The sequence below is a fragment of the Carassius carassius genome, chromosome 43 (genome assembly GCF_963082965.1).
Source record: "Carassius carassius chromosome 43, fCarCar2.1, whole genome shotgun sequence".
Classification (NCBI taxonomy): Eukaryota; Metazoa; Chordata; class Actinopteri; order Cypriniformes; family Cyprinidae; genus Carassius; species Carassius carassius.
Window position 1 is genome coordinate 17874523 of NC_081797.1, and position 27684 is coordinate 17902206.

At 37.2% G+C, this 27684-nt stretch overlaps 2 protein-coding genes across 4 annotated transcripts; both read left to right on the forward strand.

Annotated features, from left to right (window-relative positions):
* Positions 1-4128: 4128 nt before the first annotated feature.
* Positions 4129-26730, forward strand: LOC132125134 (harmonin-like). Of its 2 annotated transcripts, none has more exons than XM_059536374.1 (21): positions 4129-4250; positions 9305-9372; positions 10528-10671; positions 11112-11250; positions 11723-11831; positions 12052-12076; positions 12172-12229; positions 12321-12424; positions 12683-12767; positions 12937-12996; positions 13093-13149; positions 13547-13689; positions 14199-14264; positions 15295-15443; positions 15708-15739; positions 21696-21737; positions 21877-21930; positions 22019-22118; positions 23635-23744; positions 24611-24666; positions 26647-26730. In XM_059536374.1, exons 1-21 carry the CDS (start codon positions 4215-4217, stop codon positions 26657-26659), a joined length of 1650 nt encoding a protein of 549 aa, XP_059392357.1. In that variant the 5' UTR covers positions 4129-4214; the 3' UTR covers positions 26660-26730. The 2 variants fall into 2 exon arrangements, with proteins under 2 accessions (XP_059392357.1, XP_059392358.1); XM_059536375.1 differs by lacking the exon at positions 26647-26730 and adding an exon at positions 24859-25378.
* LOC132125136 (harmonin-like) lies at positions 15747-21362 on the forward strand. 2 transcript variants are annotated; one of them, XM_059536377.1, is made up of 4 exons: positions 15747-16012; positions 16174-16338; positions 17102-17218; positions 17313-21362. In XM_059536377.1, the coding sequence occupies exons 2-4, from the start codon at positions 16204-16206 to the stop codon at positions 18219-18221; spliced, it is 1161 nt and encodes a 386-aa protein (XP_059392360.1). In that variant the 5' UTR covers positions 15747-16012; positions 16174-16203; the 3' UTR covers positions 18222-21362. The 2 variants fall into 2 exon arrangements, with proteins under 2 accessions (XP_059392360.1, XP_059392359.1); XM_059536376.1 differs by having other exon boundaries at positions 15747-16338.
* Positions 26731-27684: the final 954 nt, after the last annotated feature.

A 27684-nucleotide genomic window follows, 5' to 3' on the forward strand; every position in this document is an offset into this window, starting at 1 on the left:
TAATAAAAATAAAAAAATCCTACAGCTGAATATTCTAGAGATGTAAAGTATGTTTTGATCTTATCGTCAAGTGAAATATTTATTTTGTTTTGTTCTCCACATAGAGATAACATGTTTGTTTGTTGGAGGACCCTGAGGATTAAAAAAAAAATGTAATCATACTGTTTTATTTATTTATTTATTTTTGCTTGTTTTGCACATAAAGATGATATGTTTGTTTGTTGGAGGACTCTGAGGAAATTGTTTTTAAAATGTAATCATACTGCTTTATTTGATGTTTATTTTGTTTTATTTTGCACATAGAAATGATTTGTTTGTTTGTTGAGGAACCTGAGGATTTAAAAAAAAATGTAATCATACTGCTTTATTTCATGTTTATTTTGCACATAGAAATGATTTGTTTGTTTGTTTGTTGAGGACCATGAGGATTTAAAAAAAAATGTAATCATACTGTTTTTTTTATTTATTTGCTTTGTTTTGTTTTTCACATAAAGATGATATGTTTGTTTGTTGGATGACTCTGAGGAAATTGTTTTTAAAATATAATCACACTATTTTATTTTATTTTTTAGTTTCTTTTTATTTAGTTTTGTTTTCACATAGAGATGATATTTTTGTTTGTTGAGGCCCCTGAATAAATTGTTTTTAAAATGTAATAATACTCAACATATATAAATTAGCACAATAAGGAAAATAATCAGTATTAGTGGAAATAATAATTGTGATAATGTTCTTATGTCAGAGAAGGAAGGAGACCAGGGTCGGCGTTTCTGAGGCTCGTGGGTTTCTTTATTAATCAACAAAAATAAAACAAAGTCGCGCCACCTGCGCATTCGCTTAATTCAAACCATTGTTTTTTACACAAGAAAATGTGGATGCTTTATTCGCATATTATGCTCAACCACAGGCCACACGTTCAGTTGCTGAAGTCACACACCTTGAACCACACACATTTTTGTAGGTGCAAGAGCATTTAGCGTAAGTGCTAGACTAGCACATTTGCCTGTTTCCTTTCAACACCTTCACAATGTGGCTCTTCCTGTGAGCCTGAAACACAAGGGCTGGGCAGAGGATGATTACAAGTGTGTCACAGAGGAGTGTGACTAAAAAAAAAACTGTGAAGTCAAAAAATTATAAAACTTAGAAATACTACTACTAGGCCTACTACAAATCAGTTACTAAATCATCATTACTGACCAGCAACTCATTCTTTTATATGTTTGAAACGACCTGAGGGTGAGTTAATAATGACAACATTTAATGTTGTTGTGAAATATCCATTTAATAGATTAAGTAAAGCTTGATGTAGAATATGAGTATGCATATAGAAATCCGTCTAGTCATCGCTAAGCCCACTGCTGCATCTCAGCCTGACCGCGTTATGATGCATGAGTGTCATAACTTACAGTAAGAGTGGGCTGATGCCTGACTGTCGCCAACGGGACACCAAGACTTGCCTTCCTATACTGCCACCTAGAGGACAATTATCATATTACTGCGTGTATGAATAGATGTAAGTCAATTTTGTTTTGATCTTATCGTCAAAAGAAGTGTGGTTTTGTTTGATTTGTTGTTTTGTATGACATGTTTATTGGGGTAACTGGGGAAACTGTTTATAAAAAAACGTAATCTTACTCATTGTTAAAATTACGTTGTTTTACATTTAAATGCATGCATTTAGGAGACACTTTTATCAAAAGTGACTTGCAGAAGAGTTTTGAGTTTAATATTTTCTGTGTGTATATATCATATTTTTAATATATTGTTTTTTTATTATTGGATTATAATAACATTTAACAAATGCAAGGTTATTCTTACTTTATTGCATGAAATGCAAAATGGTTGATCTAGTTGTCATAAACTGTCAAGCACATTTTCTACACATTTCTATTAGAGTTTTTACAACTTTGCCATGAATTGTGCAGGTACTGTAAATATTGACTTTCACTAATGAAGATAATGTAGATCAGCTAATGATAAATCAGTTCTCTGAAATTGTGCAAATGTGCATCTCATGAACCTTGGAAGGCATACGGACAGAGGACAACACAAGAGTTACAAATTCTGATTTCCTCCCTGTTGGCCTGGCAAATCAACAGTAGCTCTGTGACATTTCGACCACACTTTCTGGTTTTGATCAGACCACTAAAAATGTTTTAACTGTGAACCCTATACAATATCTTACATACAGTAATGTGTAAATTTGCACTCGTATGGCATACATAAGAAGTGCAGGTTTCTGCATTTCAGTATAGCAACTTTCACTGTTGCCAGTTCACATCAGGTAATACCAACAGAGTACACTGTTATATTGACAACATGACCAAGCATTTTTTTCTTTGTGAACAATAACTCAAGGACTTTTCATTTTGATGGCCGTGATATGTTGACTGACATAAATACTTTTGAGAGATGTATTTAAGATTTTGAGTAAATTACATGCTTTTGCAGGTAATCCACTGTGTGGTGCTGTGTGTATGATTTGTTTTGAGAAATGCACATACTTCTTTGCAAATATTAAGGATGAATCGAGAAATGCACTAAAGCGACTGAGAAAAACTGTAAATACATGATGTTAAATATGAAATGTGTCAAACCTCAATATTTTAGCACTGCAATTTTTAGCATTTGTTTTAACCCTCTAAAAGAAAATGAGAGAAACTGTATATTTTTGGTTTCACATATTTTTGAACTCTAAAGTGACATAGTCTTTTTTCATCTTATATTAATTTCTAAAGCTATTTTAAATGAAAATGCATGCTTAAAACGGTTTTAAAATTAATTTATACTTAATTCAGTCCGAAGAGTTATTCGGTTCTGGCCCTCTAAAGTTTTGTCCATCCGTGTGTTTTGATGGTGTGTTGATGAGATAGTATTACGGGCTGTAATCCCTCTCTGTAAGCCTTTGGGTCAGTGGAGGGCCTCGAACCCCCCGAGAGCACTACACTGCCAACAGCTGAACCAGCAGGGGCCAACCTGACTGCTTCCCCTGAAAATGAGCACTTCACACACACACATGTACACTCCCACATACACTGTCTCCCACACACACACACAAGAATATGCCAGTCCTAACCTCAGGACACATACAAGCACACACATTATCCTGTGAACGTGTGTGGTCTTAGGCCTAATATTTTGTCATGGTGATAAATAATGATAATTACAAAGACCCCCAAAACAGGGCTGAAGAACACACACAGGGTAAAATATTGTGAATTACCGTACAAAAACAAACAGTGTGGTTAAAAACACTATTGGTAGTTAATAGGAACTGTAACCAGTTGCTGTCCTGTTTTGTCAAGTCTACACATAACTGTTTATGCACATTTTAAATTGTACATCATAAACTTTATTATTGAGGAACTTTATAGTCACAATAACGATAGATAGATAGATAGATAGATAGATAGATAGATAGATAGATAGATAGATAGATAGATAGATAGATAGATAGATAGATAGATAGATAGATAGATAGATAGATAGATAGATAGACGGATAGATAGATAGATAGATAGATAGATAGATAGATAGATAGATAGATAGATAGATGGATGGATGGATGGATGGATGGATGGATGGATGGACGGACGGACGGACGGACGGACGGATAGATAGATAGATAGATAGATAGATAGATGGATGGATAGATAGATAGATAGATAGATAGATAGACAGACGGATAGATAGATAGATAGATAGATAGATGGATGGATGGATGGATGGATGGATGGATGGATGGATGGATGGACGGACGGACGGACAGACAGACAGACAGACAGACAGACAGACAGACAGATAGATATAGATAGATAGATAGATAGATAGATAGATAGATAGATAGATAGATAGATAGATAGATAGATAGATAGATATAACGACAGACAGACAGACAGACGGATAGATAGATAGATAGATAGATAGATAGATAGATAGATAGATAGATAGATAGATAGATAGATAGATAGATAGATAGATAGATAGAACGACAGACAGACAGACAGACAGAAAAATTAAAAATTAAAAAAATTAAAATGAAGAAAAAAAAAGGTATGGTGTTAGACAGCTCTCTGATTAACCCCCATCCACGTCAGCACGTGTAATAAAGCTGACAGCAATATTACAGCAGCAGGACTCGACCTATGACCGGGCGCGCGCTCACAGCTGACTGACCGACGCACACAACAGCACACACCCGGACGCCGTTCACCATGGAGAGAAAAGTAGCGAGGGAATTTCGGCATAAGGTGGGCTTTTAAACGGTTACTCTCTAATGAAACAGTGTTAACTTAATCGTTTTGTTCGCATTATTAGTTATAGTCTCGTTCTTTTGATCTCGCTGCTCTGGAATGGCGAAGGAGCACGCATCCTTCCTATTTTTTACCCTATAAAATATTACTGAAGTAAGTCAAATTAATATTCGCCAAGCTTTCGACACGAAAAGTATTTCTGTATCCATAGAAACCGTCGTTATTTGATCGGTGAAGTTTGTTTTGCTCTGAAAATGTGTCCACACCTAGCATGCCAGTCTTCAGCTCCTTGGTGTTTAAGACGTTTTTATCATTACAGTTAACATTAATAGTAGTCCACAGCTTAATAATTTTGACATAACGATGCCAAATTTGATTACTTTATTCAATTTACCGGTATATGTGTGACGTCACATAATGTACGCGTTCTAATTGGCTGAGCAGGTGACAGGTGTAGGCTACTGTGTGTTGGAAATTGTTGTACAATAGGTATTGATAAAAAAATTTATCTCCTAAACTTAAGTTGCAACTTTATGTTTGATAAATGTTTTTAAATTACACTGAATTATTTAAATAACCGATACCTATTTATATGCTCAAGCTTATTTTTAAGACACCATGTGAACCCTGTGAATAACTGTAGAATTGTACTATCTGTGTGAGTTACACAATGCACAGTGTTTCACAACATTAGCTGAAGTGGCAGAGATGTGTGGTCAGGCGGAAATGATTGCGACATTTATTGTCCAGCTTGTTTTATTGCTTGTAGATGAGGGTGGGAAAGCTGTGCCACACTATAAATTATAAAGCTTTGCATGTAATTTTAGTTTCCCCTCTATTACGAATACATTATGCTGTCGACCTTTCTGTTCATTTGTCTCTTTCAAATCACTTAGCATAACCTGCAGAGGATATGAAGCTGATTTAAGTTACAGATTTCTGCTTTCAGCATCAGTTTATGATGTTAAAGTCCAAAGGTGGACTGTCATCTCGTCTAAATTAAATGTTTATGACACCTTAAATGACCTTTGAGCACACAGTCACAGTTTTATTATATATATGTTGCCTGACACTGGTGTTGATATCGAACTATTTGGATATGCTTTTTATTTTCCCGCAATGTTCACATAGTTTACAGAATGAATCATTTATTATGAATATTTTATATTTTTTAAGAATTCAAATGTTCACCTCATATACAATTATTGTGAACGCAAAATTAAAATTAAAAAATAAAACATTTCTTTCTTTTATGCATAATTGCCATTTTATTTACTTCTTTCTTTGTTTTGTTTTTTCAAGTCATTTTACAGTTTTTTAACAATCATTTTTGCACTAATAACAGAACCTTCATGTAATTTTTCAAAACTCTAGAGTCTAGACACAAAACTCATTATTTGTGACACAGGCTGTCCAGTGTTCAAAACTTTGCAAATTGCATTCATATCTTTAAAGAAGCCTTGCATTTGCTGAAGAATTGGTTCAAAAACTCATTTAATATGAAATATTATAGGAACATTACTTTAGATCACCCACAAATAAGATAACCATAGTTTCACTGTGTAGTTTTTAGTAGAATCATCAACTATAGTTGTTCAAAACACAATGCAGCTTTCATTATGGTTCACATACATACATCATTGTAATAGACTAGAGAGAACACTACAGACTGAACAGTGCAGAGAAGTACAGAAACTTGAATCATTAAACAAAATTTGAAAAGCATTGTTTAAATAATCAACTCACAACGGGTTTAAAAAAAAAATTGATAAGAAAAAACTACAGCAGGCGGTGGGGCGGTGAAGTAATAAACTGTGGATGGGCCTGAAACCATGATTGCTCTCAGTGCTGTTCCTAGGAATTCTGGGTCTATAGCACTGATTTTGCTTTAGGGCCTCCTCAAAATCAAGTTCAGTGGGGGGTGGTGAGGACCCCCAAAAAACATTGTTCTGGGCCGCTCTTAAAGGGTTAGTTCACCCAGATAGCAAAATTATGTAATTAATAACTTACCCTCATGTTGTTTCAAACCTGTAAGACCTCTGTTTATCTTTGGAACACAGTTTAAGATATTTTAGATTTAGTCCGAGAGCTCTCAGTCCCTCCATTGAAGCTGTGTGTATGGTATACTTTCCATGTCCAGAAAGGTAAGAAAAACATCATCAAAGTAGTCCATGTGACATCAGAGGGTCAGTTAGAATATTTTGAAGCATCGAAAATACATTTTGGTCCAAAAATAGCAAAAACGACGACTTTATTCAGCTTTGTCTTCTCTTCCGTGTCTGTTGTGAGAGAGTTCAAAACAAAGCAGCTGGATATCCGGTTCTCGAAAGAATCATTCAGTTCACCAAATCGAACTGAATCGTTTTAAACGGTTCGCATCTCTAATATGCATTAATCCACAAATGACTTAAACTGTTAACTTTTTAATGTGGCTGACACTCCCTCTGAGTTCAAACAAACCAATATCCCGGAGTAATGCATGCACTCAAACAGTACACTGACTGAACTGCTGTGAAGAGAGAACTGAATATGAACACCAAAAGATAAACAGAGGTCTTACGGGTTTGGAACAACATGAGGGTAAGTTATTAATTACATAATTTTGCTATCTGGGTGAACTAACCCTTTAACCTCTCCTCCAGGTTAAAGCCTGCCTCATACAAAAATATGAATGGTTTTCATCAGCTTCCAGCTCTATCACCCTCTAAAAAGACATTTATTGTAGGAAAAACAAATGCTGATAACAATGATATAGAATTATATCATTGATATAATATAGCTTCACTTTCATAATCTTAACATTTAATATTGCTCATCATTTACCATAAAATATATGCTAGTAAACAGTCAGCATTTTGAGCAGTTATATCAGTTAGATCATAGTAAAGAAATGAGTAAGACACTTAGTTCAGTTTTAGTTCAGTGAACAAAAGATATTTGGTTCATGTGTATTGTATCCAAGCATTTAGGGGAAAAAAAATGTGCATTTTGATCATCAGGTGTGAATTGTTTGTCTAGAGTTTTGAAAAATGGCATGAAGGTTCTGTTATTAGTGCAAAAAGTATTGTAAAAAAAACTATTTGTTTACTTAGTTCATCCATTCATTTTTGTTTGTTCATTCAGTCAGTCAATGCTATTTATTTATTCATTTATATATTTTGTTAATTTGTTTGTTTATTCAGGCATTTTATTTGTTTGTTTTGTTTATCCATTTGTTTTATTGTACAATACAGTAACTGTCATCCAAAATGTTGCCATGGTTTACATCAGAACATCCCTCCAGAGGACACTGTTATATTGACAACATGACTAAGCAATTTGACTGTCTTATCCATAAACTACAGTATGACACAAGGACTTCATTGACACAGATATTTATTTTTGAGAGAGACTGGCTTTTTTGAGCAAGAGACTGGCTTTTGCAGGTAATCCATGGTGTTTTGCTATTTGTACGAGTTGTTTTGAGAAATGCACTTACTGTTTTGCAAATCTTAAGGACGATTCGAGAAATGTACCAAAGCAACTGAGAAAATAATGTGTAAAAAAAAAAAAATTGTTTGGCAATTTATGACAACTAGATTAACCTATTTGCATTTAATGACTTTTACGATGAACTAAAGACTAGATGTTTTGGGGGGTAAGACTATTGCACAGAAAACTATATAATACATTTTGAGCAACATGACATTAGCAACTGATAATGTAGGAAACCCCAGATAAATGTGTGTAATAGGGATGGGACGATAACCGGTTTTATCGATAACCGTGATAAAATGTGCTGAAGGTTAGTAATATCGTTTAAAAATGAATTATCATTAAAACTGTGTTTGATTATCGCGGTTTTAATAACTCACTATTAAATCATGTCCAGCCAGCAACAGTCTGACGCAAGCGCAGCGCACAATGTTTTTTTGTTTTTTTTCGAGAAGGAATGGCGAAAGTCAGTGACTTTTCTATGCTTTTCTATGCTTCTACACTTTTCATTGTAAGGAAGGAAATGCCACAGAATTTAATCTTTCTTTAAATTAAGTGCATAGAGTTGCTTGTTTTATTGGTTGTTTGTTGATTATTAAATATAAAACTTGCTGAAATGTTTTCAGTGTGAGCATCAACTATTTTTGAACACTTTCATCTCGTTTCAACAAAACCGTGATAATATTGATAATCATGATAATTTTAGTCACTATAATCGTGATATTAAATTTTCATACCGTCCCATCCCTAGTGTGTAATCAATAGCATGAATGTACATGACTAGATGGTGTGGAGTTAGTTTTGAGAATTTCATTTCTGATTTGAGAAATGCACCCAAGTGACTGAGAAAAACTGTAATTTTTGTTTGTTTATTCAGTCCATGTTATTTATTTATTTATTTTGTTAATTGTTTGTTTGTTTGTTCATTCAGTCCATTAAATAAATGTACTATTCATTTTTGTTCATTCCTATGTTTTGTTTTTATCCAGCTATTTTATTTGTTTGTTTTTGCTTTGTAAGTTCATTTGTTTGTTCATTCAGTCAATTCAATTTGTTATTTTGAGCAGAGTTTTTTAGTTTAGCATGCTAACCTCACATCACATTAACTTCATTAACATTCTCATGATAATAATGCACCAACACTCTTATGTAAGGTGACACTGCTAGCATGATAAACGTCTTTATCTGAGCTCAGGAACATTAGCAGGTCCAGTGGAGCAGATCTGAACTAATGATACTCACAATAAAGTAAAAGATCCACCTGACCTATTCAACTAAAAAACAACAGCAGACCCAGCCAATCTGAGAGACGCTTGACTAACAGACACACAGTAGTTCCTCCACCTCCTCTCTCTCTCTGTCTCAGCCTCTCCTCCTCTCTCCACCTTCTCTTGACCTTCCGCCTTAGTCTCTCGCTCAGTGAGAGAGAGATGTGTTACATCATTGACTGGCCAAAACGCTTCCTCAAAACATTTCTACAGCAGATTAGCCACCATCAGGTAAAAGATGGGCATATGATTGTTTTTCTGGTTGTTATTGATGATCTGATCAGAGGTTTGTGTGTTTGTGTTGTTCAGGTGGAGCTGCTGATTGATAATGAAGCAGAGAAGGACTATCTGTATGATGTTCTCCGCATGTACCACCAGTGAGTAATAATAATTTATTTGTTTGTTTGTTTGTGTTGTGTTGTGGTTCAAATTAATGATAGTTATTTTTGTTGTTGTTAATATTATATATATATATATATATATATATATATATATATATATATATATTTTATATGTGTGCGTGTGTGTGTGTATATTTATATATACACCCCCCCCCCCCCCCCACACACAAATATATATATATGGTGTTCCAAGGTCTCTGCAGCAGTAGTGTATACAGGAGTTTTTAGAGGCTGATGAATAATGTAATTTTCCATCAGTGGTTCTGGTAATCTGTTGATCAAATAAAAACTGCATGGCACATTCAAAAAGACTTAAGTGTAAGAATAGGTAGGAAATGCTGAATATATTCCCTCAGCTCTTTATTTGTGATCTTATGTGTAAATCAACACTTCATTGCTCTGCTGGACTGCAATAAGAGGCTTAATCCAATGGAAAAGTAACTTGGATCAGGTCATTTGCACTGTCCTCCCTGCATTCAAGGGCAGCCATTCTCTCGCGTCCCTTTGTCTCTGATATCTGAGTCAGGAGTGAAATATCAATGATTCATAGAGCAACTACCTCCAAATTCATAAGCTGACTTTATGTTGGTATAATGTGGCATTTCCCACAGCAAGCAACATATCAGACTATTTTTGAAATAATGTAAGGTAATCTTACAAAGTCACAGATAAAACTTATATATACATGTATAATAATTAGAAATGCCATTTAGTGTATAATGTGTGGTTATATATATATATATATATATATATATATATATATATATATATATATATATATATATATATAAATCCCAAATTATTTATTTATTTATTTTAGAAACCTGTTTGACAACAGTCATTATTTTTGCAATTCTGTTTGGTGGTTCAGAATTTAGACACTTCACCATTAAACCTAACCTTATTCTATGAACATATCCTATGTTTTATGTTCATAATCATTTAACTTTATAGAATATATTATATAATGATTGAATATCCGAGATTCGATATCAAGACATTATGTTGAATCAGTGTAGTCTAAGAAAAGTAATTTTAATCCACACACTGTTTATACGGTTTTAATGTTGCTGTCCTGTTTGCATGTGTTCAATCAGGTCCTGTTTAAACCACTCTGCTCTGCCCTTCTAGATCCATGGACATTCCTGTCCTGGTCGGCGACCTGAAGCTGGTGATAAATGAGCCCAAACGCCTTCCGCTGTTTGATGCCATCAGACCCCTGATTCCTCTGAAGCACCAGGTGCAGTATGACCAGCTCACGCCCAAGAGATCCAGGTGAGAGAGGAAACCAGAAATACAGACGATAATGAGCTGCTAGAAAGGGGTTCATAGGGCGTGATGCTTCTGAGAAGTATGGAAATGTTACTGTGCATGAATAGCAGAGCAATAAAGACAGGGAGAAAGAGGACATTGGGAATGAGAGGACCGCTCTCATCTCCAAAGAGAAGCATTGTTTTCTCTCATGCTCAGTCAGACGTGGCAGAGCGTTATGAGCACAGAGACAGGAGCGCTATTCAACCGTGTCTGATGCACAGCACTAATAGGGCCACAGTGAACTGGATTCTGTTTCCTCTCATTGTGTCTTTTGTCTTTCTCAGAGAAAAGAGGAAAAAATAATAACAATATATTTTATTATATACATCTGGGTTATTATAGTTAACTAAATAATGAAAGTGAAACCATGCCACTTTTTTGTCCTCTTTTGTCATGAGCAGGAAGTTGAAGGAAGTCCGTCTGGACCGCACACATCCTGAGGGTCTGGGTTTGAGTGTTCGAGGTGGGCTGGAGTTCGGCTGTGGCCTCTTCATATCCCAGATAGTCAAAGACGGACAGGCAGGAAATGTCGGCCTGCAGGTAAGAAAATCAAGTTGTTTATGTTATAACTCATATGTATATAAAAAGCATGGCTTTCACTGTTTCAAATAATGTACCGTGTACCACGTTTGTTGCTACCTTGAAAATGTTGACCCAAAGTACTTTACTAAATACTTAATCTAGCCTTATATTTAATATCTGACAACAGGTAATTTACAAGGGCTGCACAAAAAAAAAAAAAACATGACCAGCGCGTCTTCTCTTCTCTAGGGGGCGCAATAAGTCTTCTTAAATTCTTCCCTTCCTCTGATTCCAAACACTCTTTACTTGTTCATTACTGTAATCTTCATGATTAATGTGTGTCCTGCAAATGTAGCCCTTGTGTTTCGAGTACAAATTGTGTCTATTCTGGCTATAATTCAGTTGTCACTTGTATTTTTAGCACCACATTTTTATACAAATTTTTAAATGACATCTTTTATATGAATGTGGTTTGCTGTGTTTTCTTCAGGTTGGCGATGAGATTGTGCGTATTAATGGCTACTCCATCTCCTCCTGCATTCACGAGGAGGTCATCAATCTCATTAAGACCAAGAAGATTGTGTCTCTGAAAGTCCGCTGTAAGATTTGACAGTTTTATATTGTCATTTGCAGAGCTGAATTTATTAATTAGAGCAAAAACTAAGTCCTCTGGGGTTAATCAATTGAGTGCTGTTCATTAGGAAACTGTGGTTTCCTTCAGAGAATTAATTATTGGGATTGCCGTTAGCAAACTATATTAATTATTCATTATTTATTTATGTTTTTTTAATCATTCCCATTGTGACACTCTCTTCACAGACGTGGGAATGATTCCTGTCAAGAGGTAATTTAGTTAGTAATTATACAGTATTCTCTGATTTTATTAATGTTCTCTCTTTCCATAACGATATTGTAAAATTATACATTTGCCATCATCAGCTCCTCTGAAGAGCCTCTAAAGTGGCAGTTTGTGGATCAGTTTGTGTCTGAATCAGGGGTAAGAGTTTCCTTCTCGCAGCGTTTTTTAAAGCAGCTGAAGTTGTTGTTTTTTTTATTTGTTTTATTACTGTTTTACTGATTTGTCTCAGGAGAAAAGGACTAGTGTGGCTGGTTTGGCTTCGGTTGGAGGGAAAGAAATCAAGGAAAAGAAAGTTTTCCTGAGTTTGGTGGGCACCAAAGGCATGGGAATCAGGTAAGAGAGTGATTGGTTTATTATAACTATATACACAACTACAGCACACAGATTAACTTCATTGAAAATTATAATAAACCCTTTATTTATTGGAATTTTGCCCCAAAATATGAAAAAAATGTCATTAAGTACACTACATTTGTCTTTGTACTGAAATGCTGTTGTTTCTTTGGTGCCTACTTTGAAACCTAATTTTATTAGTTTAATCTTGTGACAAAGAATTAATTCCTAAATATGTCTTATGACTTTCCATTGTAGTATATCTAGTGGACCAACACAGAAACCAGGCATCTATGTGAGCAATGTGAAGCCGGGTTCAGTCTCAGCTGAAGTGGGCTTACAGGTGATTTCATTTAAGTCCCAGCTTGAACTGCATTAACAGATCATTACTGTTTGATCTTAGCATAGGAACTCTAATATGTGTGTGTGTGTGTGTGTGTGTGTGTGTGTGTGTGTGTGTGTGTGTGTGTGTGTGTGTGTGTGTGTGTGTGTGTGTGTGTGTGTGTGTGTAGGTTGGCGACCAGATTGTGGAGGTCAATGGGGTGGATTTCACCAACCTGAGTCATCATGAAGTGAGCAGGATCTTGCTGAAAATGTCAAACAGTTAATTAAAAACCTCTCTGCATATTTAAACTGGTAGCTGTGTCGGCTAATGTGTGTGTTTTTAGGCAGTGCGAGTGTTAAAGAGCAGCAGGAGTCTAACCATCACTGTCCTCACTGGAGCTGTAAGTTTACTGAGAGCCCACTAATACATTTCTGGCATCAGAACATCTCAAAGACCCACTGCAGTACTTTTATCTCTCCTTGAGGGGCTGTATGGAAAAGAAAGCCATTTGCTTAGTATAAAGCGGTTTTAACTGACAGCTGTATATGAGGGCAAAACGTTATGGAGATGTTGTTTGTATTTAACTGTAAACCCCTTCATTATTTATTGGTGTGTTTATAGTCTATGGTCTTTAAATGGTACTTTTGCAATTTAGAGATGGTAATAATAAAGAAGTTTCACAACATAAGCTTTTTTTGCTTTACGTCTGTGATCTGTAGAGGATATAATGGATTGTACGGGTGTATTTGTGTACATATTTCTCTAAAAAGTATTGATTTGTCTACTGTATGTTTCAGGGAAGTGAGCTGTTTATGACGGATGAGGAGCGACTGGCAGCTGAAGCTCGTCGTGAGCTTGAAAGACAAGAGCTAATGCATCAGAAGAGAGTGGCATTAGAGGCCAACAAAATCATCAAAGAACAGCAGGAGAAAGAGCGCGAGTCAGTGGAAAAAACATACATAAGCAATTAAACTTACTTTACATTGATGCATGATTTCTTAAAATGTACCTTTTATTATGTGGTAAAAACAAAAATAAATATCCACTTTATAATGGTTTTCATTATCATTAAAATACATCTTTATGTTACATAATGTATCTATACGTACTTACATGATGCTAGTTAACGTAATCGTAACCATGTGTGCTCCGGGTGTGTTCACAGTTTGTGTGTTCACTGCTGTGTATGTGCACTTTGGATGGGTTAATTTTTCTGTAAAGTAAAAAAAAAAAAAAAAAAAAAAAAAAGCGCTATACAAATAAACTTGAAAAAAAAAAATGCATAGCACAAATTCTGAGTATGGGTCACCATACTTGGCTGTATGTCACGTTTGTTTGCTTTTTTTTTTAAACAGCTGATGAAAAGGTGACAGATAATTAAAATTCCTGCATGAAATCTGCATGAAAATGTCATCAATTTCATTGTTTCATATGTGCAACATTTTGCAGGAGGAAGATGGAGATATCACAGAAGTCTGCAGAGGAAGAAGAACGCTATCACAAAGAGATGGAGAGGTAACACGTGTAATGCTGCCAAGCAAAAATATTTTGTTAGAGTAAAAAAGTAAATAGACCTCAGAAGGCGGAGTAGAGCAATTTGATGTTGATGAAAGCAGAGCTGTGAGGAATGGAAGTACAGATTGTTCTATATGAACTATACTGTAGGTCTAGTTCCCTGTCAATACTACACTGCTTTTGTACGACTTCAAAAAGCACTTTTTCTCCTGAACTGAAAAATGCAAAAAGTATTTTTCTCCTGGACTGAAGCCTTTTTTCAATCATGCAGTGAAACTGCATGGCCATTGGTTCTTGCAGTGTATAAAGAAACGAACCAATGAGCCTATGGCGACAAAGCCATAGGCTTCACCTTCAGTGAAGACTCTACGCTGCATGCTGATCCCGAAGCATGCTCGCCGTTGACCTGGAAGTCCCGTTCTTGCAGGCCAGGGTCCTTTCTGCTGTGCAAACAAGTATGACAGAGAGCCCTTGATCACATCACCGTCAAGCTCTCTGGGATTAGTTTACTTGTCACCTCTCGATCCCCTGGTTGCCAACGTTGCTTGAGTATTCTGGTACGATATACCAGGCCGGGTGTGACCCCAGGGAGTTCAGTCCGCAGTAGCCTTGGGTTATTGTTAACTTCTCTATGGGCATTGCTTGCTTATGGAAGTTAGAATACTTTTATAGTCGTTCCTCTACCCTAGCACGGCATGATTGTGCTGTGTTCCAGTAGTGTCTTAAGCAGATGTAGTACAAGTGTAGTATCGACAGGGAACGTACTCTGTTACTAATGTAACCTTGGTTCCCTGAGATATGGGAACGAGTACTGCATTTTCAGTCTAAGTAACCAGAGAATGCTGTGGCGAACTTATGTGGCCTGCTTATAAAGCCAGATGGCCCCGCCCATTCTGGCGGGCTTTGTCACCAAGGACACTGGTTCATTTATTTATACACAGCACAAACCAATGCCCATGCAGTTTCACTGCATGATTGAAAAAAATGCTTCAGTTCAGGAAAAATTGAATGTATGTTTTGTATGTCTCAGAATTGAAGCCGCGGAAAAGAAGGACCACAAAGAGTGGGAAGAAGATTGGGGGGGTTCCAAAGAAATATCCAAATCTCCTTCCCCCTCCCCCTCTCCCTCACCCCCACCTCCTGCACGTAATGCACCTTCACCCAAACCCAAAACCTCCAGTAAGTTGACAGTACCTACAAAACCTCTCCAGTGCATTAACTCTGAATGAAGTCTGTAGAACTACATTATTCTCTAAAAAACAAGTTACCCTTTCCCAAAATTGACCCATAATGCACTTTGCATTAATGTTACTCCATTTTCCTCTGCATGAAAAGATGTGCATTTATGTTGGGAATGCATCATCTCTTTGAGTGATCTTTGTCTTTCTGTCTGATCTTTTGCCTTTTTGTTGTGCCTTGTTTATCAATTCTTGGTTCCATCAGCTGCTGAGTCCGATGAAGAAGAGATTGGAGAAGTAAGTAAAGAATTCATATGGCTTTAAAGAAGAAGACTCCCTTTGACAAACTTACCCTTTTTCGAGACACTTCTATTGCATGTAGACTATCTTCCTTGTCATTTTGTTTGGTTGGATCCTTTGGTAGCTTTCAGATGGATGAATCTGCGGAATACACCATATCATGATTGAGTTTTTGTTGAGTTTTTGCATGGGACTTAATGTATCATTCTTAATCTCTTAGCATTCGGTTGGTTCTACCGTTACGAAGGAAAGTTGCCTACACTCAAAAAGGTACACTGTGTGTGCAAGCATGTTGTGCTGGTTTGGTGTGCTAGAACTATGGAATATGTTGTTCATCTTGGAGATATGCCCAAAGTTATGGTTTGCATGGAAGTTGGATTGACCTTGGTTCAAAGTCCACCAGGTGTTCTCAAATCACTTTGGATATTTAGAAAGGAAAAGAGACCAAAAAGAAGAAGAAGATGTCCAAGACTGACACCTTCCCAGCTGAGAAAAAGAACAAAAAAGAGATGGAATTTGAGCTAAAACTTGCAAAGGAAAAAGAAGAGATACTTGAGCGAGAGAAGCAGATGAAAATCAGCAGACTTCTGCAAGAGGTATCAGACATTTTCCAGTGAGGTTACAGGAGGGTTTTTTGAATCAGATTGTACTCCTTGTTTAAAGGGTTAGTTCACCCAAAAATTTTAATTCTTTCATTAATTACTCACCCTCATGTCGTTCCAAACCAATAAGACCTTCATTCTTCTTCGTATCACAAATTAAGATATTTTTTAGCATTATTTTTTGCATTGTTTATGTTCAGTAGAGAGCGTGCATGCTGAATGTAAACAATGCTGATTACTTTGATTACGTTCTGGGGTACTCTCTAAAATGGTGGAAGCCATTAACTTGTGGAGAAGAATTGTTGAATAAATTATGTTATTATTGTTTTCTTTGCGCACAAAAATTATTCTTGTAGCTTCGTAAAATTATGGTTGAACCCTGATGTCACATGGACTATTTTACCGATGTCCTTGCTACATTTCTGTGCGTTGATCGTGGTAATATCTTTGCTGTCTATGGAGGGTCAGAGAGCTCTCAGATTCCATCAGAAATATCTCAAATATCTCATTACAAAGATGATCGAAAGTCTTACGGGTTGGAATAACATGAGGGTGAGTAATTAATGACAGAGTTTCTCATTTTGGGGTGAACTATCCCTTTTAAATTGTGTAATTGATTCCATCTCCTTGGCACTTGACCTTTATTGCTTGAATGTACCCATGTGAAAAGTTGTACCCTTTCCAGTGGCAGTCTAGCAAGTTCTCATTGGTATATCAAGGTTTCCATGTTTGGATGTAGCTTTGCTAATTCAATCAGGTGTCAGAAACTGAGAGGGAAGATCTGGAAGAGTCGGAGAAGGTGCAGCATTGGGTGGAGAGGCTCTGTCAAACCAGATTAGAGCAAATCTCCTCAGTTGAAAATGATTCTTCAGAGGTAAAATCTGTCCAGTTCCAATCCTTATGTGTGCTGCTCCTCTAGTCTATAGTTTGTTAATTCAGAGTTCTAAGCAGTTAAAATGTACCTTCAGATGTCTCCAACCCGTTCCCCTGCGTCAACTGGTCCCACCAATCGGAGGTTCCCTGGAGGCTTGACCTTGGCCACTACTGACCTTGATGACATCAACTTAGATGATGTGTACTTGAGTCTAAGGCAACCTTTGAAAAGACTCACCCCAACCCCACCTACATCCAACCAAGCTCCCCCTCCCTTACCTCTCCCTCCACCCTCACCCCGTCTTTACCACACATCCAACCATCGCCCTCCATCTCCAAGACCACAGCTCCCAATGCAACCCAGTTCTAGACTAGCCCCTCAACGCCCACCTTCTCCACCAGCCACAAGAGTGCCCCCTTCCTCAATAGGTCATAGCCGACAACCTCCTCTCAACTCGCTATTCTGCTCTAGGGGTCTGTCCTCATCTCAGCCACCTCCCCCACCACCACCACCACCTCCTCCTCCTCCACCACCTCCTCCACCCTTGCACATGGAGGACAAGTACCATGTAGGGTTGTCCAACTATCCCCGCTCCCCAAGCTTATCCGAACAGGGAAGCAGGTTTTTGGACAATGGTTACAGACAGAGAGGGGGCTTCCACTCTACCATTCCCAGTGATCTCTCACGCCCACCCAGCCCGCAGGCTGACCACAACATGACGGTTAGCACAGTTAAAGCATTTGGCAGTTTGAGAATTGATTATGTATGTTGTATAGGTGTGGGAATCTGTAGGCACATAACATTTCAATCCAATTCGATTCCAAAATTGATTCCATCTCACATCAATATTGCTGTCTTCACTGAAGTGAACACTGCAATCTACCGTTGTTGTTTTTTTTTTTTATATATATATACCCACCTCTTATGTTGTACATACATGCATTTTTGCCTGAGTGTGGTGTTTTGCCAGATGAGGTTAACCATGATTAGTGTCTTATTATAGTTATTTGTCAGGAAACAGATAATCATTTTTGAAAGAAAAAAAACATGCTGTCATTTGGTTTGATGATCTTGAAGTTGTAGTGATTCCTATCACTGTTAGACTGTTGAATACTTTATTCTTGGCACAGGTGATGAGAAACACATCTCATGCTAGCAGGGTATCCACCTCTAATAATCCACTGGTGAGTCCTCAGTTTGTAAATGGTACATGCTGCTCTGGGTCTTCCGTTTCATTTTTAGCACAAATCAGACTTGCCATGCTTGTGAAACATAATATGCAATGTCAGCTTAATGCAAACATTACATCTTAGAAGAGGAAATATCTTCCAACAGATCGCAATGCCTATATTAGGAGATTACTCTGGCACAACCTACAGGAAGTGTATTTCAAGTTTCCAGTCGACACATATCTTATACACTTTCAAAAAAATAGGGTATTGTCACTGGGGCAGTACCATTTCATTAGGTACCAATATGTACACTTCAGTGACTAATTTGTACCATTTAGGGGTAAATAAGGTATAAATATGTACCTTTTTACCTGTTTTCTGAGATATGGGGAGGGGGACTTATAAAACTGTAACTCTTTAAACTGTTTAATAGATATGCATACCTCCTCTATGCATAGGATTTACTTGAAAAGTAATGACATTTTAAAAGCCATTTCAAAAGACAGTCATCATTACTAGAAAGATAATGACATTTTGCATAAAAATCCTCTTTTGTTGAACATGAAAGCTGCAATTCAGTATTTTTGCTATATGAAAGGTTCCTAAAGTCTTTTGCTGTGTGGTTTAGATTGCGTAACTCTTGAAGGTAGATCGTGCCCTGACCTTAAGTTTGTGTCGCTTACTGCTAACCTCTACATAGCAAATTGCTCCCAGTCCTACGAACCAGCGGAGACAGATCAACCCTGTCATGTCCAAACCCATCATGCTACCAAGTCAGACCTCACATAAACCCACACTTCACTTTGAGACCATGGTAAGATGGCAAGTACCCGTGTGTGTACGTGCGATGATGATGATGCATGCATAATATACTCATTGGTTGGATTGCTGTTTGACTCACTGGTTATGAGTTTTTTAAACTCAAACGGAACAAACAGATGTTGCTTTTACTGATTGCACTGATTAAGAAGGCAGAAACTGAAGGGGAGAGAAAATGGGAATTATTTTTTATCTGCTTACACAATGGGACTTTCAGTATTAAATGTCTTTGATTCATCAGCCTGACAGACCCAGACCTGCTGTCTCCTTCGTCCTCCAGATAGTCAGTCCTATATTTAATGTTTAAGTCCTTAATTAATAAATGGGTGCTTGCCAATTTTTTTGTTATTTTAGAAGGGTAACAAGAAGGGCAAGAAAGGACAAGACCTTGTTGTCTTCAGCATTTATTAACTAGTGCTCAGGGTTCTAGATTAGAACAAGATAACAGTATTATTAATAATAATTTTTTTTTTTTTTTTAACATCACTAGGACTCATTTTTCAATACTTAGGTTAACACGCCACACCACACTTCACACAGTGAGCACAACAGACTTCTATATGGGCTAAACTGTGAACCATTTCCTTTTTGCTTTGGCACAAATCTGAGGAAATCTTTTTGTTGCATGTAATGAGTGCAAGCATTTAGTGTGTGTGTGTGTGTGTGTGTGTGTGTGTGTGTGTGTGTGTTATTGTGCTGTGTTTTTAAGAGCCAGTCATAATTATGTGTGTTTCAGCCCCCAGAGATGCTCAAACGGATGGTCACATACAACACGTCCTTTAAATCCAGCAAACAACAAGTAACTTCCATCATTACTTAGAATTACAACCCTTCCTCTCTTTTCTTTGAGTGAAGTCTCGGCTATATGAGTGTGTATACAGTATTACATTTCTAACAGTATTTCCCTGGAGGATATTGGTAAAATGTATCCTTGACGTAATTTAAAACTAGTTCCCTTTCAATACTGAATGCCATTTCATAAGACTTTCTCCTTCAGTGCAAAGATCATCAAAAGACAGATAAGAATATGAAGAAGCCTTCCTGCTCATCATGGAAGAGTCCCAGCAGCAGATTATGTCTCTGACTGCGGTTTTAGCTGAGTACAGTGCAAAAGGATTCCCTGGTACTGTTTTCCAACAAAGACCAGCGCGCTCCTCATCATGTGGTCTATACAACATGACTTGGTGGTTTTGGTCTTGTCAGCCTAAAACCTGACTCTTCTGCCTACTACGGGCTCTTAGCAGTTTATTTAGGGCCCTTATTCCTGACTGCCCATAGGCTGGGCTTGCAGGGTGGGTTCTTCATTCTGCGCTTGTAGCATGGCACTATAGGATTGCAATCCCCAAAGTGTCAGCAACTGACGCAGTGCGTGTGAACTGTATTGAAAGGGAACCAAGATTACGTTAGTAACCGAGTAGTGTAGATTTTATTCTGTTCTGTTCTGGTAAATGTCTACTTAATTTCTTGTGTTAAACTTTTATGCTATAAACATCTCTTTAAATGCTTAAGGACATCAGGTGTATGATTGCAATATTGTGCATATTTCGGTTAAGACATCATATTTTTACCTTTCCATCATACTGAACTGTTCTCTCAGTCACACTAATATATTCTCATGCAATCATACTAGTTTGCTGCAATCATACATCTTGTTTGTGGTGGAAACAGCCTTTGAGTGCATCTCATATGCACTGCACAAATGGGAGACTGCAGCTGAAGGTTATATAATATTAGATTGCCTCTGCACCAAATGGAATCTCGGTGTACGTTTTCATCTTTTAAGAGGGAGTTCATGACCAGAAGTCTGTGTTTTTCCATTTTGTTGGTTCTGTGGGTGTTAAATATTAATTGATTATTTGTCTTGATGGAATGCCAGTGGTTGTGCGTGTGTAGTGAAATGGGAAAAGCCTTTATATTGTATGTAAACATCATTGCAGATCCAGAACCAACTGAAAAGCTACCAATGAATCCAACAAAGCAAACACATCCTTGCTCAGTATTAATATGTTTATAGTTTATAATGTTTATAATATGTAGTGCAGTTCTGTAGATAATGATGCAATGTGTTGTACTGTTTCTAATATTATGTTACATTATATTCTATTTACAGTATATTGTTCAGTTTTGTATTTAAAAATAAAGTTACATATTTAATATATAAACCTATTTCTAAAAAAAATACTATTAGATTGTTAACATGTTCAGATGCTTTTTATAGATTGATTTAATGGTCATACCAAACTAATAAGGCATGTTTTTAAACACAGATCTGGCTTTGCCTTAAATAGTTTACCAAGAGTATGTAGAACCTGCCATTGATTGGATTGGAGGTGACAATTATCCAGACACATATAGTGTTCATTTGTCTTTACTTTGAAAACAATGAGCACTAATTTGTTTCTGCTCAGTCCTCACTGCTCAGTTTGCCACTTCACATTTTTACAGACTATATACACCACTGTCTGTTTCTGCCTTCTGTTTTACAGGGATTTCAAAAATATGTGGATGATTTTGATCCATATTCCATGGTACAGTAACTCTTTACATTAACAATTTCACTCTGTACCCATTTGCTATTTTTATATTGTATAGCACATATATTCCAAATTCACCAAATGCTCTTCTGTGGAGTATTTGTTTCATCATATTTGCTCAAACGTTTAACAGTTCACGGCTGAGGAGTTAGCTGGCAGAGATGTACGACTTTTGAGAATTAAGAAGGTAATTTAGGTAGAACAGAAATGTGAGCAACATATGACACTGGACAATAAAAATTAAAGATTTGTTTAATTCTGTACACATTCTTTAGGAAGGAAAGCTTGATCTGGCCATAGAAGGAGGAATCGACTCCCCTTTGGGAAAGATTGTGGTGTCATCCATCTATGAGGGAGGTGCAGCAGATAAACATGGTGAGTTGTACAAAAATAACACATAATAGAGATTTGGGGCTTGGTTCTTTTGACTTGAAGGTTTTATAAAACACCCCAAAAACCACAGCAACTGGCTCAGAAACACTCTAAAAACTGTCAAGCGAATATCATGCAAAAATCTAGTTTAGCTCTCTACATTCATTAGTGATATTGATTATATTGACTTAAAGAGGTCATATGATGCTTTTTTTAAAGATCATTATTTTGTGTATTTGGTGAAACAGAATATGTCAACATGCATTAATATTCAAAAAACACATTATTATTCAAATACTGTTGTTATTGTAGGTCCTCTATGCTCTGCCTCTCTCAAACACGTCGTTTTCTACAAATTCTCTCCTTCCGACAAGCGCAGTCTGCTCTCATTGGCCAACTGACCCAGTGCATTGTGATTGGCCGAACACTGCAAGCACTTGTTGGAAATGTAATGCCCCTTTCCATAATTTCAAAGCTTCATCTTTCACAATAAATGTAAAGACATAATAATGAAGTCGTGGGGAAGTCGTGGCCTAATGGTAAGAGAGTCGGACTCGTAATCGAAAGGTTGTGAGTTCGAGTCTCGGGCCGGCAGGAATTGTAGGTGGGGGGAGTGCATGTACAGTGCTCTCTCCACCCTCAATACCACGACTTAGGTGCCCTTGAGCAAGGCATCGAACCCCCAACTTCTCCCCGGGAGCTGCAGCATAAATGGCTGCCCACTGCTCCGGGTGTGTGTTCACAGTGTGTGTGTGTGTGTGTGTGTGTTCACTGCTCTGTGTGTGTGCACTTCGGATGAGTTAAATGCAGAGCATGAATTCTGAGTATGGGTCACCATACTTGGCTGAATGTCACGTCACTTTTTCACTTTATAATGTCCTTGGTTTTACCATCAGTGCCATCCTGAAAGGGGAACAGAGTCGTGTGACAGACACAGTGATGAAGCTCTTATGTGTTTTAAACTAATAACAAAACATATATACAGTAGCTGATTCAGAAGCACCAGATTGTCGTAGCAAAGTCAGAATGACCTCCTCTCCTAGGTTCATGAAAGAGTCGTCCATAAAATGCGTTGCTGTTCTGTTGTAAGTAATCTTAAATATTCCGAAATGCATCTACTTTCAGAAGGCCAAATAAAGTGCTTTTACTTTCTCCTAGAAACACACAGCATCTCCCTGACATGACTGCTTCAACACTAACTGTGTTACTGAAACCACGCCTTCTTTCTTTGCGTGAACATTTTGGCAGCATTACGCAAATATTTCAACATAGTGATGTAGACATGTGGGGGCGTGGCAGCGTCTTAACTTTGATAAAGAATATCTCTTTGGATTTGAGACATTAGTCTTTGCAACATTACAGATCTTCTTTATGCACCAAGAGCTTATAACACTTCCAAGATGAAGGAAAAATTGAAATCGCATCGAATGACCCCTTTAAGATCATTTAGTTGTGTTTTAATATTCCTTGCTTTGTTTGTTTAATTTGTTACGGTTATTTTTTGTACATGTTATCTCAGGTGGTGTCGTGTCAGGTGATGAGATCATGGCTGTGAATGGAAAGATCCTGACGGATGTGACTTTAGCTGAAGGACAGACCTCATTGGCTCAGGCCTGGAAAAGTGGAGGGGTATGACTGTCATTAAAATAAAACAACTTATCACTGTAAATTAGATGATCTGTCTCAACAGATTGTCCTGTGGTGATGAAGGCCATACAGCTCATTGGAGCCAGATGGTTTGCATTCTCTACAGTGAATGGGTGCATAATGAGAGACCAAACAGCTGATATAATATTTTTCAGTTCATCTAATAAAGCAAAAAAAAAAACCCCGTTGTTTCTAGCTAAAAAACAAGCTAAAATACTAATATTAGTCTACTGTTATATGACATTTTATCATAGCCCATGTGCTCTTTCCTTGTTCTTCAAGATTTTACAGAAGAATCCAGAACACTGAAATGTAGTGATTTACAGTATTTTTTTTCTGATCTGTTATTAGAATTTTACTCTGAAATTGTTAATTTCTAATTCAATGTCATGAATATCAAAAAGTCGAATTTCTAAGGTCCGAATTGCACAATTAGAGTAATTACCATAATTTCAACATGACAAATGCTATAAAGATTTATGTTAATTTTCTTACACCTTTGTTACAGAAATTTGCATGGCTGTAGTTATCCATTAATTTTCGATCCTTAAAGAAAGTTAATAGAGCATAAGCTTATGCTTAAAAAAGTATTGAGTCTTAGTATTTCTGTGCTAGTTGTGTTAATACGTTTTCTTTCTTTTTTTCCATAAAACATGAATCACAAGAAAGCACACATGGTGACACATGCTATAATGATTTCTCCAGCAAGCATAATCAAATATAGATGAAGGCTTGAAAGAGAAATGCAGCAGAATGTAACAAGAACATTGTATCATTGTGCCTATCAAACATTAAAACCTTCATACTGTATGCATGTGCTTGACATTTTTCCATGCATGCTCTCACAGGACTGGATTGACCTGGTCATCGCAGTGTCTCCACCGAAGGAATATGAAGATGAAGTGTACGTATAGTTTCATTGCTTCTTTTAACATATGATATATAACCGCACACAATGACAGCTCAGGTGTTCCCCCCAATTCAATTCATTTCAATGCATTATGTTGCTTGTCTTCTAACCCCTAATGAAAAAAAAGCAATCAGGTGGTATCAACGGCTCTCAGTAGTGAACCTGTCATCTGCTGTATGTCTTCAGCCCTAAAGCAGCATCAGTCAGTCCCACTGCAAAGAAAAATGTTTTCCAAGGCAGTGCCCCTGTGTACAGACAGGGCTACGTCCTTCAGATGAGGACCCCCAAAACTGATCGCCACTAGCCCAGTGGTAAAATCCCTCCAAACCCATCCATACCATTCTGCAGTGTGCATCATGTACATGTGACAATCTCTTTTTCAATCCAAAAACCAACCCAGATGTTTTCAGTTGGGGATATCCTGTGCTTATGATTCAGTTATGCATTAGGCAATACTCTTGTTGACAAGGCTATGCAGTCATTCTGATTGATGTTGTTCAAAGGGACTGTTACATGTAATGACTCGTGCATTGATTTTTGCTGCTTTGATTGGTTTTGCTACTGCATGTTACTAGAAATGTCTATAGCATTACTGTGTATGGATTCATGAAAAGATACCGCCATTGGTTCCCCAGAAACAATCTATGAAACTAAAACAGTTGACGGATGAATACAGATGCTCTTGAAAACAACATTTGAGTTTGAAAGGGCTGTAACAAACTGGTCTAATAATTTAAATAAACCAGTAGTCACTCAAAAGTTCAGGGTACTCACACTGCATTAATGAATAAGGGGAATAACTGAATAAACCCTTGTAATCAGACAAAGATAGGCATAAGCAGGTTATCCAACAAGGTATATTAATAATTCAATAGTCAAATCAGAAAAATGACACTTATCCGAGAGTCCTTGATCAAATAGTCCATGCTTGAGAAGTATTGTCCTTATGTGTGAATCCGTAGTCCTTGAGCCCCAAAAAATGAATCAAAATGTCCAAGGAAAAAGATAATAATCCTCCAAATGTGATGAAACAGCAAAAACACCCCGAAAAAACAAGTCTTCTCTTGAATCTCAATGGATAAATAATCCATAAGCAACTTCAAAGGAGAAGGCTAAAAACTACCAATCCATTTCATTCAAACAGGATCAACTCACATCACCCCCTCCCACTTGCTTGGGCATTTCTCTTAAAGAAGGCCTTCTTCCCTCTAGGTGCTCTCCTATCAAAATAAAAGTCCATTTTGCTCACCCCAAGATGTTTCTCCCCCACACATAAAAGTCCCACATACAAAAAAGACAGAGAAATTCAACTAGGGCCTGAAACCAATTAAGTCATCCCTATACATATTTTAAACAGTGTCTGAGATTCAATGTCTTCCTCACATTGGTAAAATAAAATCTATTTGTGTATTTCTCTTAGCCCCAATATAGTGTCACAGGGCTAATTGCTTCGCTACCGGTAATGGTGTGGTGATTGCAGCAGATAGTAATTGTGCCTTTAAAAGAATAGTTCACCCAAAAATACTCACCTTCATGTCATTCCAGACCCATACGTTTTTCATTCGTCTTTGAAATGCAAAAAGGTGGATTTCTGTTTCCCCACTGAAAGTCAATTACATTAAAAGTCCATCAATCAACCTGTTTAATCCAAGTCTTCTTAGAAATTATAATGCCATTATAAATGTATTTATTTGTGTCTTATGGATTTGGAATGACATTAGGGTGAATAAATGATGACAGAATTTTCATTTTTAGGTGAACTATACTTTCAAGCATTTTTCAAATCTGTGAACCAATGGACTGACATATTCTTCTGTTTATTTATAGGCTTTATACAGCAACCTGCTGATTTAAGTCTGTTTCCTTACTATGTGTGCAACCTTGTTTTCTTTAACCCTTGTGTGAATGTGCAATACAAAATGTCTCTTAAATATGTCAGATTAATCTGATTTTTATATTTGTCTCTTTTTACAGGACATTCTTTTAAAAACCCACCATTGCGTCAGTACAACGGACCACGGGGAGAATCAATAGCCATTCCTTAGTAGTAATTTTGCAGCAAATGCAGTTATTCACATAATTTATAAATGAGGCATCTGTGTTTTAGAAATTCTGTCTTTAGAATATATTGTTGTAATTTACAAAATAATAAACATGCATTAATTAAAAAAAAGGTGTTTTTGCTTTGTTTTTGAGCCTTCTAATATGGTTGATCAAATGAGTTATTAATTTCAAGCCATAAAAATGAGATTTTATTCTGTGATGACGACATCCTCATCTGTCCTGATTAGCTCATTTTCCCTTGTAGTATCACGTTCCCTGGTCTGCCAACCCTGCCAGAGTTCCAGGGCACAGCAATGTTCTCAGTATTTTCTGCCCGCGTGCGTAGCGGAGCTGAGATGCTCGCCGCCCGTTCGGGGCCTCTTACACCAGAGGTCAGTCTCGAGAGACTGATTCCCTTAGTAGATTATTTAGCAGCATGGAAACTACTGCCAAATGTATGTCAATGGGTCCTGCATACAGTAGATAAAGGCTAATGTATTCAGTTCGGCTCTGCACCGCCGAGATTCAACGGGGTCATTCCGACGATAGTCGGCCCCAGGTCAGATCAGGTCCGAGGACTGGTTTGTCACAATAGATCTCAAAGATGCGTACTTCCACATATCCATCCTTCCACAACACAGAAAGTTTCTAAAGGTTCGCTTTCGGGGGCGAAGCCTACCAATATCGATTATTTCCCTTCGGCCTTGCACTCTCACCCCGCACGTTCACAAAATGTGTAGACGCGGCTCTGGTTCCCCTGTGCATGCAGGGCATCCGCGTTCTCAACTATATCGATGATTGGTTGATCTTAGCTCAGTCAAAGCAGGTTGCGGCTCGACATCGAGATGTCGTTCTCGCACATATGGGGAGCTGGGTTTGAGACTGAACGCCAAGAAGAGTGTACTTACTCCGGTTCAGAGAACCACCTAACTAGGCATAGTATGGGATTCGACCTCGATGCAGGCACGA